Source organism: Magallana gigas, chromosome 8 (assembly GCF_963853765.1).
Source record: "Magallana gigas chromosome 8, xbMagGiga1.1, whole genome shotgun sequence".
NCBI classification, from domain to species: Eukaryota; Metazoa; Mollusca; class Bivalvia; order Ostreida; family Ostreidae; genus Magallana; species Magallana gigas.
The window spans coordinates 2,658,364-2,676,690 of NC_088860.1; the positions used below are offsets into that span (position 1 = coordinate 2,658,364).

An 18,327-nucleotide genomic window follows, 5' to 3' on the forward strand; every position below is an offset into this window, starting at 1 on the left:
TAAAACACGAAAAAGAAACCATTTTCCTATATTTGCAGCTTTCTTCTGAAAAGATTTGGGGTTGAAAATTATAAGCAAATATTGTGAATATTTGAGTGAACAGTGTCAATTTTCTATCTAACAATCTTTACCTATAAAGTCCCTGAAGGTTCTTTGTCAATACAAACAGAAAGTTGATGTTGACTAACATGATATTTAAGTAAAATTCATTTTGTATAAATGAGGATAATTTAATTAAATTTAATTTAAAGAGTGCCAATTTTTTGTCCCTTATAAAAATTATGAATTCATTACAGTACCCAACCAAATTTTTAAATGGTATTTCTGTATTCACTAAAAAAAATCCATGTTACACTTAGCAAAATAGATACTGAATAAACAAAATGAGTACAGTTAAAAATTGTCTCAAATGTTAACGTAGTAGATTGATGAAATACCCAGGCAATAGTTAAAAACAGAATTGATGAAATATGTGTTGGAACCAGGTTGAGGGTTGAACTGGTGATAAGTATATGTAGAGAGATGTGGAGCCTTGGTTGACCATTATGGCATGTAATGACTTGTTCTCTGCTCATCTGTTGGTGATTTCGCTACGAGTCCCATTGATTGAGGGGGATGATTCAACAGTGACAGAATGTCACATGTTTTTCCTGGCCCTTACCATCAACAATGCACCCCCCATCGAATTTCTAGCCCAGATGTCAGCTCAATTCAGGAAATCATTACCATGGTAAAAAGGCCCCAGCAGGCTCAGGAGGGTGACATTTAGCGGCGTAATTACATCTATACTTTATACAAATATGTCTATATTTTATACAAATAAGTTGTGCGTGTTGAAGCAGCTTTTGGCTGAGATAATTACATCTGACATTGTAAACTGCAGCAGATATTGACGTCAAGTTTTTCTGCACATTATTCATCTGGAAAATGATCAATGTATACTTGGTAATTGCTTCAGTTGAACATACAAGCATGTTTTAGGAATTTCAATTTTTTTTTCGCAAATGCTCACTTTCATAACCCTGTTCTTATTTAAAAATCAAATAATTTATTGTAATTACATTAGTTTGTATGTATCAATTTTGTGATCGCTGTCAAGTACGGGGTTTGTTTCAAGAATCCTAGAAGAAACAATGGCCAAATTACTATGTGTAATTTTAAGAAGAAAGCTATAGACGCAAATTTCATTTAACATTATTGCTGGGATTTACTGTACACAGGGAAATATTTGCCCCCGTTTTATTTTCGTCCTTTTCGCCCTGGTTGTCAGTGGGCAAATTTAAAACTGTGCGAATTGCAATGTCTCAAACTATTTTTCTTTAACCACAACTGTGTCTGGGGAAATTCAAGATTGGGCGAAACTAATGGTTAAGAAGGCACACATTTAATAAATTTTCTTCTCCATCCATCAGCACATCACAAGAAAAGGCCATTGAATGCATGCATTTTACCAATAACCTGATTAATCTACCAACAGATTAGGGTCAAGGTCCTAGAGGCCAGACAGCTACAAGGTGGCAACATCCAGCCGGTTGCCAAGGTAACCGTAGCCAACCAAACCAAACAGACTCGAGTAAAGAAGTCCACTAACAGCCCGAGCTGGAACGAAGCGTTCTTCTTCAACTTCAAGAAATCTCCCGCCGATCTGATGGATGAGCTTGTAGAGTTCAAGGTAGGAATGCTTTTTTAAGTTTATTATTTTTTTATTTCACAGTTGAAGTTGTAGGAAATGTTATTTTTGCCTGTATGCCTGACCTCTTTCTAGCCTCTAGAGATGGTTTACTATTTTTGATTTTGTAGGTGTTCAACTCCAAGAAGCTTCGATCTGATTCACTCATTGGATCCTTTAAGGTAAGGACAAGCACTGAGACCTAACTTCATTGATGTGACTATACAGAATGTGGCAGTGTGATACATTTGTTATCATGGATTATCTTGTAATTTAACATTGTGATACATGTACTTACTTTACCTTCTCTTGATTTGACAGTGTGATGTGGGCATGGTCTACTTGGAGCCCAGACATTCCTTCCTCCACAAGTGGTTGTTGCTGAGTGACCCCGAGGATACAATGTCGGGGGCTAAGGGCTACCTGAAGGTGTGCGTGTGTGTGATTGGCCCTGGGGATGAGGCACCGGTAAGTTGGCTATGTACCATATATCTATCTTCTCACTCCCAACATCTACCGGTACTACATAGATATCTATCCCATCAACATTAAATACAAAATCTGTGAAAGTAAAGAAAGCATTAATTAGTGAGTTATCAACTTTTGTCAATAAATCAAGTTCAAACAAGAAAAGACAATATAATTATTTTTTTAATGTTAATATTTTCAGAGCTTTAAACCTGTAGCTTCTGAGGAATCAGATGACATTGAGAGGTAAGAAATAAGAAATAACCCCTTTTTGGTGTGATGTGTAAAACATTAAAACCAGGACTTTTGGTAAAATGAATGAGTATATTATAATTTTTGCGGCATGATGTTTACCTGGCGTTCATTTCTCCCCTAGTAACCTGCTTCGGCCGGCCGGAGTCCAGTTACAGCCAGCGACCTTCACCCTCAAACTGTACCGAGCCGAGGACATTCCTAGAAGTTTGTGATGATATCTATTTATTTGATATTTGAATTCTGTTTCAAACTTTCAACATAAAAACCTTTAAAAAGTTGTTCATTTGTTTAAATAGAAAATAAATTTTTAATATTTTTAATATAATTTTTGTGTTACAGATATGCAATATTTATTATAATAATAAAGTGAAATGGAATCACTAGCAGTTTGGTAATAGCAATGATAGTTTACCAATTCATGTTCCTGTTTTCAGTGGACTCTGCATTCATGCAGGGGGTGAAGAAAGTGTTTGGTATTGGGGAGGAGCAAAAGGAGCTAGTGGACCCTTACTTCGTGTTCAGCTTTGCCGGGAAAGAGGTAGCTACTACATCATAAGAGGAAGGGTTAAATCATAGAAAAAAATCCTCTTCAATGAAAGGAAGGGCTGAGAATTGGTCATGAAGAAATGGACTTAATCATAAAATGGGAGGGGCTTGTGAATTAGATTTAAAGAAAACAGTAGAAGATTAATGATATACTGACTTGAAGTTTGCAGAAATAAAAATGTTGTATATGATTTTATAGGAAAAGGAAGTGCATGTCATAGATTTAATCAGTTGTTTTTCAGAGATACATGTGCTTGTATTAATGTTCCAGATCTGTGTAATAAATACAGCTGCACACAAAATTATGTTATCTTTTTCTGTTCTACAGGTGCAGTCTAAAATCATGTACAACAATGACCATCCTGACTGGAATCAGATCCTGAAGATCGGGATACAGTTTCCATCGATGTGTGAACGCCTCAAGTTCATTGTCCGTGACTGGTACGTCCCTAAAGGGTTTCAACTCTATGTAAAATTGAATTTAGATGACAGAATTTTGTTTTATTTTTTCCTTGTGAATGTTTTTAGCTTTAAATATGTTGTTTGTTACCAGCTTTTTATGTAGTTATATGAACCGTATCATGATTTATTCAGGAATACATGTATATGATATAATTGAATGGTCACAAAAAACCAAATCCTCACCGAACATTTCATGGCTGATTGATCATTCTATAAAGCTACGTCTGCATGATATTTCTTATTATTTTGATTGTTCTATATTTCGTATTCCTGTGGATGTCTTTATAGTTTATTTTTAGATTACGGTACATGTATATTAATGAATGATCAAGCACATTCTAAAAAGACTGGATGGGCTTGGCCATGTTTGGACTATTTTCATCTCCTTTAGTTGAAGAGCTCTTTACAAAGGAAAATGTTCAAATTTTAAAAATTAAAAAAATTTGAATTTTCCGCTACTTATAAATAGTTTTGGCTAAAAGTATCATATCTAAAATTTTGAGACATATCTGTAATGGGTAACTTGTTGACCATCTAACCTCCTTAGTGGACTTGCACTGTTATTGGTAGTGATGGTAGTTCTGAAGTAATTCATTGTAAGCTTTTAGCTTGTTGTCTGATCAGTGTCTATTCATGATACCATTATTTTCATTTATTCCATCATCTGCATCACCACCTTGGAAAATTATCCCCCAAAAAAGACCTTGTATAATTTTCAAAAAAGTTGAGCCAATGTATATATATTGATATTTTTAAAATACTTTGAAATTCTTCAAATTTCTAGGCCCTTTTTTCATGGATTGCCAATTTCAGTTGGTCATAATTTTATTTTCTGTATTTAACTTTATGGATGTTGAAGAAAGATCAAGTTTTATAATTAATTGAAGACTTAAATTTGTTGGCAAGGGGTATTCATGAAAATCTTCCAAAAAGCATCTACCTGAATTATACCCTGGTAATTGTAACCAAAGTACATCAAAATACAATCACATCATGGGAAAAAACCCATTAAAATTTCAATTTATGGTTTATACTACTTCATTATACAAAAATACAAGATTATTTACCTCGTATAGCGAGGAATAAGCTCCTGTGGTAATTCTTTATCTGGCTAGACATCTTTTGGTGCTGATGATATAATGTTCCTTTTTATCCTGCCGGGAACAGGGACCGTATTAACGAGGATGACACGATTTCTTCCGCTGTTCTCTCCATTCCCACCATCTCTTCCTCCGCTCAGGGACAGGACGGTTGGTTCTCCGCTGACATATCATGCCTTAACGTCTGCTTCCTGTCAAACAGTCTAAAGGGATTTCCTGCTTGAGTTTATTTTGTTAATGATTCTCAAAAAAATTTTTTGTAGGAATTTAAAAATTGTTGGTATAATTTCAAAAAATTGAAATCAAAAATAAAAAAAACGGAATAAGGGTAGACTACGTGATAACACATGACTTTAATGATCATAACAGAGGCACTCAAGCTACGGTAATTTCCTAGAGGCTCTTTGTTCATCAGAACTAGTTTACCTTTATATGTATACAGAAATATCCAGGAATATATATATAGACAGCCCTTTGCCATATATGTACTTCCAGGCATTAAGACATCACCTAACCTGTCAGGGATTGGATTGAACTTTGGAATTTTATATGTAGCTTTTCAGTGCTTTTTGAGACAGGTTAGGTGTATTCATTAACAGCTACTGTCAACCAGCTATTCCACATGGCCAAAGCAATATTTTTTAATACACACTAAAAACAAAATGGTTTTAACGCGTAAAATATTTTTGGTCTTTGAAGATGTGCGTTACGTAGGTTTACAGTAGTTGGGTCATTTCCAGGGTAGATCTTAGGGCTTGTGTACTATCATTATACCCACACCTGACACATCATAATAATTATAACTGTTGTAACTGATTAATGATCTAATGCTTCCATTCAGGTTACAAGGGATGTACAGCTGTATTATTTTACCATTATATTCATGTCTGTTTCAGGATTTCACCCAGACTATAGAATCATGTACCTTATTTGCCCTGTTTGAATATACTTAACTACCATTTCAAAAATAACACCGCGCTTTAATTAAGAAGGGCAGATAAGGTAAAACACAGCCGATAATTGTATACATGTCTATGGAAAAGTGAATTATAAAGATTGCATGGAAAGTGTTACAAAAAGGTGCATTAGTAATGCTGGTTTGTTTGGTTAATGCCTTCAGGGATCGGATGACAGAGGACGACATTGTGGGGACACATTATCTCCCCTTGTCTCTCATGTGTTCCACAGGAGAATTTGGTGATTATCAATTCCAATCTAAGCACCTAGTCTCTCTCGCTATCTCTTGTTTTTTAATTTGCTTTTTTATCTTGTAGTGGATGATACAAATCTGCTGGTCACCCAGAACTGTCCTCTCTTTACTGTTTTACCACTGAACCAATGGTTTTATTGGTCAATTTGTTAGAGCACTAAACTTCCTGATTGGTTAATTGTAATAAAACCTTAACACCAAGTTTTTCATTGGTTGGTTTTATGCTGACCAATCATCGGCAAGTTTATAAATAGTGTTAGCAATGTAGCCTGGTAGCTTTTTTTTTGCCTTTTCTCATTGGTCGTCTGTTTTGTGTGTCAGGGATAGAGTTACCGACGACGATACAATCGGAACCAACATCCTGGCTACCTCGCTCATCTCGTCCTCGGCCGGATCTGGTATTGAACTCAGACCACAGCGTCTGCTTCCTTTTCTAACCTTTCAGTCAGAAAGCTCGACTAGTTTTGCATAACAAACCAGGGCTCCATAGGGCTAGAGGCTTCCATATCTACTCTAGAGTGATGTTAGCCTTGCTTCAGGGAAGGGGTGCTAATTAGTCTGGATAGAAATTCACGGGGGTCAGATCTCCTTGTTTGTAGAAGGGATTTTAAGAGTTTATCTGACTGAAGTTTGACCTTTTTCTCTGGATGTGTGTATAACCTTATAAATGCATTCTTGATTAGTTATAGGTATTAACACTGCTCACAAACTGTTAACAAAAAGGGACAATTTCTTCCCTACTAAGCGTACCAACTAACTGACATATCACTGTATATTAAAAACTAGCTCACTGATTACTTACATATACTTACCAATGTGGACATGTCCAGTTTGTGTGTCCTGCTCTTGGCTCTCTTCGCTCTGTAGACCCACTTGAAATTGTATTTCAGACAGTTGTACAACAAACAAGTTTATAATAATCCTTTTTCACAGAAATGAAGACCAGTTCTTTTCTTCGGTTCCCAAATTTATTTCCAAATACTTTTATCTAGATACAGCATTTTTAGAGTATCATAAGTATTATTCCCCATCTTTTGACCAGCTCCTTCTTTTATTTTTCATTTTTATTCTGGTTTTTTTGTCTTCGAATCTTTTTGTGATTGCTATCATTTCTAGGAAATTATTATCATTCATATGAATGCGTCTTTCTTGAAAAAAAGACACTGAAAATTCTTCAGAATGATGCATGATTGATACAGAAAAAAGGAACAAAATATAATAGATTCTGTATAGTATATAACACTTGTGATGTTTAAAATCAATCTTCTTGTGTATGCAATGCGAAGTTTAAAAGATACACAGCAAAACTCGTTTATAGTGAATTTCAAGGGACGAGAGAATAAATTTTAATATGATAGCCATCATTCAATATACGTTTATAGCGAATTCATTTTATATGATTGGCTGACAGTACTTCAAGCTCTCATAGGTTATAAACGACAATTTTTGATAGGTTTATGTAAGAACTTTGCCGAGACCTGAATAAGAATTAGTTATAGCCGTAAATTCTCTATATTCGTGTTAATTATATTCGAGTTTTGCTGTATTCCGTTATTTGTTTTAATTACAATTCCTACTTATTTTGTATTGGGATTATTTAAAACAATATGAATGAATTCAACATTCTCCGGTAAAAAAACTATCCAGCATCTTACTTCTCTCCTTCGATTTTCTTTGTTACTAATTTTAATAGCGTGATTTGAATATACATTGTATCTAATGTTTTCAATTGTACTATCTTAAGTTTGTTAAAAAAAGTGATTGTCACTAGATGGATTCTTAACAGTTTCACATGATATTTTTCTTTGCCTCTTAATCTTCATTCATAGTTGATATTATTTACTGGAATCTGTAAAATATTGTATATTTTTATTTACCAAATACCAACTTAAAAAATAATGGAAGAAAAATTCAATTATTTTTATTTTCACTGCCAAACAGGGCCTGGTAAAACAATATACTGTTTTTGTTTTGATTTTTAAATTAAATTATGTTGAGAGTTAATTACATGGACTTATTCATTTATTGGCTTTGCTTTTCTTCTCCTACTGAAGGCCCTGAGGATGGTAATTGTCTAGTACATGTATTTTGATTCCTTTTATAGTGCTGCACATATTTTTTTGGTAGATAATATATAATAGCTACAGTAACAGCCCAATTAATATGCACAGTGAATTTATTTGAGAGTGGTATTTTTGTTTTTATTCATAATGATATTAACTTCTCAAATAGTGCCTTATATATATTTTTATAAAAATACTACATGACTTAATTTATTCCTGGTGAACAAATTATAACCAGACTGTATGAGGTTAAGTTTATTGAAACAAAGTTTTGTATTTTTCCAGCCCAATTTGATAGTAATATCTTTTGGTCAATTCCTGCATCCGTGCATATCATATTGTGCATTTTCAGAATGAATTAATCTTTGATGCTTAGAATTGAGACCATTGTTATGACAGTTTGAAATGTGTATCTGGAATGTAGCGATAGCCTGTCCATCCTTCAGGGAAAAGTACCTCAGCTATATTTCTTGAAATTAGTTCATTTCTAATAATTGCTAAGATATATTTTTGTGCAACTTGAAAATTCTGTTAACAACACTACCACCATTTACATAAAGAATTAGTAACAGAGAATTGTTTCATACCAGAGAGTCAAACTAACACCATAATTTCATTTAAACCGTTAGCAGTACAGGTGAACGTGTATATTAAGGTTAAATCAAATATTTTTTTTTAGGCCTACTCAAGTTTTCTTTGGCGCCTTCATTTTTATATCAATCAAAGTCAAACAAGCTTTAAAATGGAATTTAATTGAACTGCAATGGTATATATATTGTCAGCTGTTGACTTATTATTGCTGAAGGATGGACATTAATATCACCGGAATTCATGTTTGTTTTATTTTTTAAAGTACATATATCTACATCTATATGACAGCTAACTTGATCTAGCTCCTCCACTTTCCTTCAATTACTAACTGCTCCCTGTGTTACTAACACTCATAACACCTCCCTCTCTATAGCCATCTGCTTCCCTGTATGCACTTGATTTGATTGGATGATTTTAAACAAAGAAATGAATGTAGCATCGGAATTTGAATGTTTGATTGTGACTCACAAATATGAATGGGATTAGGCAGAGATGGTGCAGGCTTGATTTTTATTAAAAATATAATGAATCAATTTGTTCATGTCATGTTTAATGTATTTTTGAATGTTTTAATCATATTTTATAAATATTTTTAACTTTTATCAGTTTCAAATTTTATCTTTTAATTGAAAGGAAAACAGTTTAAAAATCCAATTTAGATATCATAACATTATTACTATAATAGGTACATAGATATTGAAACAAAACACAGAATATAATGGATGTCTTTATTGAGAGTAACTTTGATGACCTTTAGGTTTTCTGCCGACCTTTGGCCCCAGTTTTGTAAACTTTTATGGGTCAACTCGGGAATACTCTGACCTCCCTGATGAATACGATGACCTTAATCTTGGAAAGGTAATTATAAGTGGAGTATTGAATTATAATGAGGAAATCACATCACAGGGTTTGGAGTGAAAGGTGGGATGTGAGTAACTTAAGCTAAACATGGATAAATATAGAGATGGGATAAATATAGGTTTACAGGGATTAAGAAATGAGGAAAGCTGTTGGGTTATTCTACTTTTCCCATCTTTTCTTAACTATTAACATATTTATAATTTCTTTAGCAGATTTTTATCACAGTATTATAAGATAGAATTCAATTAGAAAGGATTATAATTTGTATCTTTGTTACGATTCACAAACTGGCTGTTACACGGATCACTTTGATTGACAGGGAGAGGGTGTGGCCTACAGAGGGAGAGCCTTGGTGGAGATACAGACGACCCTGGGCGAGTTACCTGAGGTACCTGTGGAAGACATCAACAATGATGACATTCTCCGAGTACAGGTAAGTCCACCTGGCTGTATCAGTCAACTCAAAAATACCACTTACCTGTGAATTGCTGCTGAACTGTTGTATTCTCTCTGTAAACAAATTTTTTACATGGATTTGTGTATTATCCTGAATTTTCTTCTCAGAAATTCATGAGACGGAGAAAATACAAACTCCATGCTGCATTCCTCAATGCTACGATGGTCAGTGCTATAGATGCTCCTGTGGAATTTGAAGTCAGCATTGGTAAGCAGCATCACAATTCTTTGTTATAATTGTCCTCATGAATTAATCTTTATCTTGTTGTCTGTATATATGGACAGTATAAATCAAAGTCAGTCATGCTTGTTAGATTGAATTTTTGATAATTCTGAATCATTGATTTCCTTATAACTAATCAACTTCCTAATTTCAATCACAATTCTTATGCTTATCATGTTTATTTTTTACGATTGATAAATTGAGTCTTTAGGTGTATGAAATTAGTAATTGTAATTTTTCAGGTAACTATGGTAACAAACTGGATGAGAACACAGCCCCCTGCCCATCAACCACACAGCCAACTAACGCGGTGTTTGATGGCTGCCATTACTATTTCTTGCCCTGGTCTGGTACCAAACCCTGCGTTGTTGTTGAATCCTCCTGGGAGGACATCAGCTTTAGACTGGAGGGGCTCAACTTACTGCTCAAAATCATAGATACACTGGTAAGATAGGAAAATAAGGAAGGGACAAAACCTGAGCCTAAATGCTGTTTACTTGGGCAAGAAATGTGGGTTTATATGTAAATCAATGCTTTATGTTCTGTAGGAAGCCAACATAGAGCAAGTGAGAATCGGAATCAAGGCCAAGCTGCCGACCCCTGAACTCGCTCAGCTTCTGATCTCACTGCTGGATCAGCTGGAACAAGACTGCAGGTCAGTCAGAGGTTAAAGTTCAAAGATGAACATTGCCCCAACAGGTCACTTTTGGGCTTTTCTTATATGATGTTTTTATTATGTAGTTATTTGATTAATTGATGTTGACTTTGATTTTCAGGAAAAAGCTGCCTGAACCAACTCCAGGAAGACATGTTAGTAATGAACTCGATAGGCTCACTCGAGATTATCGCGAGTTTGAGCTGGAAACTATCGCTGACAATGTCATTAAACTGAAAACATCGGCAACTGATGTACAGGAGGCAATGGCAGAAGTTGAGAATTATTTACAAATACTCAAAAATATAGCTAAAGAGGTGAGTCAACCCATTCACAGAGACAATGACTTCCATTAGTCTAAGAATGGATATTATTGCCCATTAGGTGTGTGGAGATATATATGTTTGTCACTGAATGTAATTAATATTTTAGCCTCAGAACAGTATGCCTGATGTGGTGATTTGGATGATCAGTGGGGATAAGAGACTGGCGTACTACAGAATCCCGGCCAATGAGGTTCTGTGGTCTCAGAACCCTGACTACATCGGTAGACTGTGTGGTCGACTACAGACTCTACAACTCAAAGTAAAACTAAAGAAAATGTCATGCTACAGAAAATAATTTTACAAAATAAAATGCATCATCATTTTAAATTCAAAAATTTCTTCCTTATAAAATTCATGTGAACCTCTTATGGTTAAAAGGGGAGATTAAGATTTATAAAGAGATATAACATTTATAAGTCTAGCACTAATTAAGAAGAAAAACTAATGACTTTTTAATTTCAATGGCTTCCAAACTGCCCATCCAAACAAAACAAAACAGACTTTTATCAAAGCAGTGATAGATATGAGATGGTTTTAAAAAATGTTAAGTTCTGCAAAAAGTGTTAGGTAACATGTTTATTAATGGCCTTTGTGTTAATTGATATTGATTTCCAAGCTTTTTCTCATAAAAAAACATGCATGAACAGACATGTACTTTCAATATCTACTTTCAGTTTCCGGGTTTGAAGGCTGAGAAGGAGAAGGTGAGTGAGGTTCCGGCGATGCTGCGAACTAAGATCTGGCTGGGACTGGCTAACGAGGACGACGCCTGGCACCGCATGCAGACCGAGGGCGAGCTGGCCGTCTATGCAGAAACCGTCAGTACTTCCTGTCTCTTGTCATTCACGAAATATTAAATTACATAAATTTGTTCAAGTCTCGGGAATATTTGTTTAAAAAATGTGTTAATGAAATACGTTTGATATGTATATGTACAAGTTTATGAGAGATTTTGTAAAGATTCTGCAGATATTTATTAAAGAGTTGTTCTTTTGGCATAGAATTTTCAGGAAAATTTTGCAAACATATTATCAATATTTGATTTTCTGAGTCAATTTTGATCAAATCTGATTTTGATAAATATCTTAACCAATATTGTGAAGTGTAAGGGGTAAAAACAAGAATTTAGATCATTGAAACTTCTAGAAAGTTGGATCAGATCATTTGTAATACAAGTACATGTATCAGAAAAAGACTTCAGTCTATAATAATGATTAATTTCTATAATGTGTTAATAACAAATGCACTCTACGATATTTTACAGTATGAGAACCAATGCAATATACCTGTGGTAGGCTGGACTAAGAAGGGCCCCCTCGGGCGCCCCAAGTGGTCAGACAGTCAAGGAAAGGTAGGCTACCTACAGCCATTGAACTGCTGTATGGTAATCTTATCTGAGTGATGCTTAAATGATATACTCATACTTGCATGTGTCAGAAGGTTTTTAATGACTTTTAATGACTTTAATGTGTCTTTATTCTGATATTTACAGTGTAGCTTGCCCCAAGAGAGCTTTGAGCCACCCCCTGGGTGGAGATGGGAGGGGGACTGGTACGTCAGTCCCGAGCTCAGGTGAGTGGATCGAACGTTAGTCAAATATAAGCAAGGCTAATAGGAGTGTTGTTAAGGGGATAAGGGTTAATGCATGCCTTGATTCTTATAAGTTTAGTAAAATATACATGTTATGCTTTTGTGGGCTGATGATGTATAACCATTGGTAGTTAGTCTATGATGACTTTTGAGGGATGGTTGAGTCATGAAAAGTTAGTCAGTTTATAAAGAAATACGAAGAATGCTAAAGACTTTGCAACAATTGGCCGTCGTTTTGTTCAGTATGCATTCAGCATATTAAGATTTTATGGAAAAGATTTGTAAAAAGCTGAATTAGTGCCGGTATATCAGTTCATGTTTACTTCTGAGGTATAGTTAGTTCTTCATTACAATTGGCTGAAGTTTTGTTCAGTAAGTGCATTAATTGTTGTGTGTATCATTGACAGTAATGCTCTCCATCTCAATCAGCTGTGCTGACTGTTTGTGTGTGTCTCTTGCAGTATGCTGTTTGACAAGGATGCCGGTCACAAAACGTACATGGAGGAGTGCTACGAGATGCATTCCCGGCTACCAGGTACCAGCTGGGGACCAGCTACACGACCCTGGACTGATGTGGTGGGTGGTGTTACTGTAGTAACAACAGCTAGTTGTACGCAGGTTCTAACATTGTCTTGTTCATGTCCATATTTCTTGTAGAAAGGGGATGAGATGGCCCCCAAGGACTCCGTGGAGCTCCCCCCAGGCTGGGTGTGGGAAGATGTATGGCAGATCGACCTGTCTCGGGCGGTTGATGAGGAGGGGTGGGAGTACTGTGTAGAAGCCACCATGGGCGGATACGGACCAGTAGAGAAGCGGTACCACCTGTGTAGGCGCAGGCGCTGGGTTCGAACCCGGAAACTGGTTGAGGACGCCAAACAGAAAAAGCACAAGGTGAGAGCACTGAGTCTGAAATCTGAAAAATAGATTTAGAATATCGAAAAGTATTATATATATGTGTATAAATCTTTTTTGAGGGTCCAGCATATGGTCAGTTTGGGATAGTTTACTTTGATTGGAATCCTTTGTACATTATATAATGATTTGTGTATATGAGTTATGTATCTTTTCATGACTAGCTTGATTTATAAGAAAGCAAAATTCAATTTGGGAAGAGAATAAGTCTATGAATTTTTTTTATGTTTTAACAGCTCATCCAGGTAAAATTTGGTTTGTTAGCATGATGTTTGACCTTTTTACAGTTTTGAAACATTTTTGCTTGTTTGACCATGAAAAAAGTCACCATCCCATTCATTTGGCCTTATACTTCCAAAACCATGATCCGATTCCTTTGATTATATTTCTCTATGATATACATGTACTTGCCAGTGAGTTCCAAATCTGAATTTAATAAATTGTCTTGGGAGACACTTCACATGTATCTGGTGTAATACATTTTTTGGTCAAATTTTGAAAGTTTTGTCCTTTTGCCCATGATAATAATTATGAAAATCTGAGGCACCTGCTATAGTTTTGTTCCACCCACCAATGGCTGCTGTATGTATTGGCTTTATCCCACCATAAGTTTTGTCTTTCCAAGCTTGTTTGTGAAGATTCCCATCACATCACCTCCAGAGATTGAGCAAAAATCATGTATATATGATTAAAATCATCTCTGAGTATGAAGAAAAGACTCCAAAGCATTAAGAACCATTACCTTACCCACTGACTGCTATTTTAAAAGCATGATGGTGAAATCAACAAAATGTTTAATATTCAAGTTTATTATCTTCTACAAGCAATATACATGTAATATCAAAGAAAATGCAAGGACTCATATCTTGATACAGATAATCTTTTTATGCCTTATGTCTTCAAACTTTTCATTGGCTTTGAAATGCATATGGTAGCAATTTTTTTATCTTATTACTGGTAACTTCTTTTGTGGATATTGTTTCATTTAATTGTTGACTAGGTAATAGTAGCAGTTTTTAAATATCAAGTGATGATTTAATATAATTTCATTTTGTAGGAGAAAAAGATTGAAGAGGCAGCCGAGGGATGGGAGTATGCTCCCTTGTTCAACCTCAAGTTCCACGCCACTGAGCGCACGATGGACATGGTTCGCCGCAGACGCTGGCATCGCAAAATGATCTGTGAAAAAAAGGGGGCCGACTGTTATTTTGCCATGAAGTTTGAGGTACTATGTGTTTGTGTGCTGAGAATTGTGTTAAACACTTGACATCAGTATCTTATAACATACTGTGTACAGGGAAATATTTTCCTACGATTTATTTTCGCCCTGTTCGCACTAGTTTTCAGTAGGCAAATTTAAGGCTGGTTGAATTGAAATGAGACAGAGTTATCTCTTTTAATACAAGTATGTCTGTAGGAATTTATAGGTAAGATGGGGCGAACTGTTTACAGGTATAGAAAATAACACGGGGCAAAATTACATGGGGCGAAAATAACCCTGTATAAGTTATTTAGTTTTGTTGAGATTCTTACTTTAACAAATTATTTAGAATGTTGATTTTAATGACATTGCAGGGCAAGAAAAAGGTAGAGCAATAAGTGTTTCCTCTCTTGATGTCAGAAGTTGCTCCTACTTTTGTTTACTTTCCTAATTTGTTAATGAATTTTAGCATGTTTGATGTTTTGTTTACCTATTTCATTTTAATAAAAGTTTTTCAATACATGTAGTATGAAAGGATGCAATTTTTAAGGATGAACTTTTGCATGCTGTTATATTTTTTACATGGAAATTCAGCAATTTTCCTAATATTGCATACAATTTTTTGTAATGATTGATTTTGATTCATATAAAAAAATCTAAACATTTTAAGCATGAAGCTTGAATGTTGATGTGGCAACATGGTTTTAATTTTTTAATTGAAGATTTATTGTTACAAGTATTTGAAACCAACATTTTTGAAACTAAGAGAGATTACAAATTCAATTATACTTTTTAAACTACTGTGGAATCATTTTTATTTGCAGGGGTCAATTTTCATCCTGGTTTGTAGGGACATAATTTCGTACAAATGCTTGTGTGTGTGTGTATGTATATATATATATATATATATATATATATATATATATATATATATATATATATATATATATATATATATATATATATATATATTATATATATATATATATATATATATATATATATATATATATATATATATATATTTATGCGTTTGAGGGGATGTAAATTCATGTGCAAGGGTTACTCACGAAAGCCATGATCATTGGTTCCCTGCAAACAATAATGACTCCACAGTACAAATGTACTTCACATATACATCATTATCTACATGTAGTATGTGTTTACAAGTGGTAGTTTTGTATCTGTTTAACATTTTATTTTCTCTCTTGTTATCAATGACTGACCATCCATATCACTGACTTTGATTTTGTATACACATTTTTCAGGATGAGGATGACAAGGAGGACTTCAGCGCAGCATACGCTGCCCCCAGGATGTTCCTGACCTTCAAAAGTACGTCCTTGACCTAGCTGGTCCACATTAACACATTGTGTCTGAACTGACAGCTGACATCAATCAAAAGCATGTATAATGGATGATAGCACTCTTATCATTCACCAGATTCTTGAATTCTGAAGCAAATTTTCTGATATTGAGAAACTTATATTTTTTTACAGGAAATATTTAGGGGAAGCATATTTTGAAGAAAAATAAGGTGCTCAAATTTGTTGGTGTACCTTTACTTCAATTAAAACATTGAACTGGTCAGGCTCAAGAAGCTGAAGCAAAGAGATATACGTTTTAATGTGCTCATGAATTTCATTATTTCTCCATTCTAGAACCGTTCAAATACCAGATGAGAGCCTACATATACCAGGCTCGGGATCTGTTGGCTGGAGATGAGACAGGTCTCTCAGGTGAGCTTACCTACAGTTAATTAGTAAAACGCTTTACCTAGTCATATAGTAGAAAGTTTAGTCTTGATACATCTGTTTTTGCATTTTCAAGCTTTTTATGCCAAAAACATATTTTTACGGATTTTTTTCAGGAGAATTTTTTTTTTTATTTTACATCTCATTCCTTTGTAAATCCTAATGAAACATTAAACCATATGCCTCTATACTGTAATCATCTTAAGTTCAAAATCTTAACAATTTCGCAATTCAGTACATAAAAATAAAGGGTAGGTTTTACAATGATTTTACCGGTAATTTCACAATCATTAGATATCTTGTACTTGCATGAATCTTTACATCACAATGAAACAATATTACAATGATGAGGATAGGTCTATATGATAAAACCATCTTATTATATTCCACCTTTACAAGTGTCCCTGGAGGATTTTTTTATTGATATGTCAATTGTTTTAGACCCATACGCCCGAGTGTCTTTCCTGACACAGAGCTCAGTGACAGAGAAAAAGGAGAAATCTCTCTGTCCAACCTGGGACCAGACATTGATTTTTGAGGAACTGGAAATTTACGGTGACCCTAGGGCCATCGAAGAGAACCCCCCAGAGGTCATGATCGAGTTGTTTGATTATGACAAGTTTGTAAGTACACATACATAAATTTTGTATCATGAATTTGTTAACAAGATTAGAACAAGACGTTGTTGTAACTCTTTTCAGTAATGCAGTAAAATATTGATTTGCTAAAAAAAAAATCTTTATTTTTGATGAACAGAAGAATTCAATCTAAATTTGAATTGAATTATTTTCCAAAGTGTGAATGTAGTAAAAATTTTACATGCATGTATGTGCTACAGAATCAGATTGATTTATCTTGTAATTACATGTATCAAAATTTAAAAAAATAACTACGACCAGTACACACTTAACTAAGCATACTTATTTTTGATTTTTGTAAAATAGAACATTATTGACTTTGTTAACTTCTATCAGGGATCGAATGAGTTTCTGGGCCGGACTAAGGCTGTTCCCATGGTGAAGCTGGACCCGGCCGATGCAAGAATGCCGGTCCTACAGTGGTACCCCATCAGTCGGGGTCAGGAGGACGGGGGCGAACTACTGGCCGCCTTTGAACTCTTCCTGGTGGGTGTCAAATGTGTCTTGTGACCTTGAGTTCTGCAGGATGCATAAATTATATAACGGCCCTACAAAACGCTGTATGCTCTCCTTTACATTTATCTCTATAAGTAATTGAACTAAAGGATTATTTCATTCTTAATACTTATATATTGCTCTTTGTTGTGAAGTAAGCTTGAGCTGAAAAAAGCTGCAGGAATCTGTTAGAGCTGTGTAGGGGTGAAGATGGGGGTAAACACTTTGTAATGAGGCTAGAATTAGTTAAAATTTCACTTAACTGAATGTATATACTAGTATTTATATGATGAAAACTCATTCAAACCTAAAGAACTAAATCTTTGTGGTAAATGTATTGTATTGTAATGTTATTAGCTGTTCTTGACTCTTTTGAAGAGTATTCTAATTGAGGAATTATTTAATAATTCTAAAAACTACTTTATTACTCTGTGTCATGGAGCAGCTAGACTTGTACTCTGTTTGAGCTGGGTTGGGGTGGGTAGTAAATGCACTCTATATAACAGGCTGCATTAGAACTAAGTTGTATTTCTTTTAAATGCATGTCCATCTTTATAAAATGAAAACTTATTCAAGCCTAAAGTACTAAAACTTTGTGATATTGTAATGTATTTTCTCATGTTATTAAGCAGCTGTTAATATTTAAACAAAACACCAAAATTTTAGGATCAGGGCTATGAGGTAATCTGGTTTTCTTTGACCAAACAAAATGTTTCCATGGTGACCATAATTTATTTCAAATGGGCCAAAGGGTTACATTTTTTTTATCTATTAGTAAGTGCTTTTTTTTCCTCTTTGATGAAGTTATTCCTGGGTTATATTTGACTGAGGTGTTAAGTTGAAATTTATTTT

The 18,327-nt window shown here is 34.6% G+C and overlaps 1 protein-coding gene across 17 annotated transcripts in view; it reads left to right on the plus strand.

Moving 5' to 3' along the window:
• The window catches only part of LOC105326252 (myoferlin), a 51,482-nt gene that overhangs the window by 16,303 nt on the left and 16,852 nt on the right, over positions 1-18,327 (plus strand). For 9 of the 17 annotated variants that reach the window (XM_066068753.1, XM_066068744.1, XM_066068755.1 and 6 more), the window contains 26 exons: positions 1,478-1,672; positions 1,801-1,851; positions 1,991-2,137; positions 2,340-2,383; positions 2,514-2,596; positions 2,827-2,930; positions 3,267-3,379; positions 6,032-6,108; positions 8,059-8,070; positions 9,122-9,222; positions 9,545-9,658; positions 9,790-9,889; positions 10,147-10,349; positions 10,453-10,559; positions 10,681-10,876; positions 10,992-11,144; positions 11,560-11,703; positions 12,150-12,236; positions 12,378-12,457; positions 12,937-13,051; positions 13,133-13,366; positions 14,445-14,612; positions 15,857-15,923; positions 16,250-16,327; positions 16,784-16,965; positions 17,317-17,466. In XM_066068753.1, coding sequence (XP_065924825.1) covers positions 1,478-1,672; positions 1,801-1,851; positions 1,991-2,137; positions 2,340-2,383; positions 2,514-2,596; positions 2,827-2,930; positions 3,267-3,379; positions 6,032-6,108; positions 8,059-8,070; positions 9,122-9,222; positions 9,545-9,658; positions 9,790-9,889; positions 10,147-10,349; positions 10,453-10,559; positions 10,681-10,876; positions 10,992-11,144; positions 11,560-11,703; positions 12,150-12,236; positions 12,378-12,457; positions 12,937-13,051; positions 13,133-13,366; positions 14,445-14,612; positions 15,857-15,923; positions 16,250-16,327; positions 16,784-16,965; positions 17,317-17,466 — 3,105 coding nt within the window. Of the gene's footprint in view, positions 1-1,477; positions 1,673-1,800; positions 1,852-1,990; positions 2,138-2,339; positions 2,384-2,513; positions 2,597-2,826; positions 2,931-3,266; positions 3,380-4,567; positions 4,651-5,620; positions 5,698-6,031; positions 6,109-7,764; positions 7,777-8,058; positions 8,071-9,121; positions 9,223-9,544; positions 9,659-9,789; positions 9,890-10,146; positions 10,350-10,452; positions 10,560-10,680; positions 10,877-10,991; positions 11,145-11,559; positions 11,704-12,149; positions 12,237-12,377; positions 12,458-12,936; positions 13,052-13,132; positions 13,367-14,444; positions 14,613-15,856; positions 15,924-16,249; positions 16,328-16,783; positions 16,966-17,316; positions 17,467-18,141; positions 18,157-18,327 lie in introns of all 17 variants that reach the window. The other 8 variants (XM_066068750.1, XM_066068761.1, XM_066068752.1 and 5 more) reach the window with 7 other exon arrangements.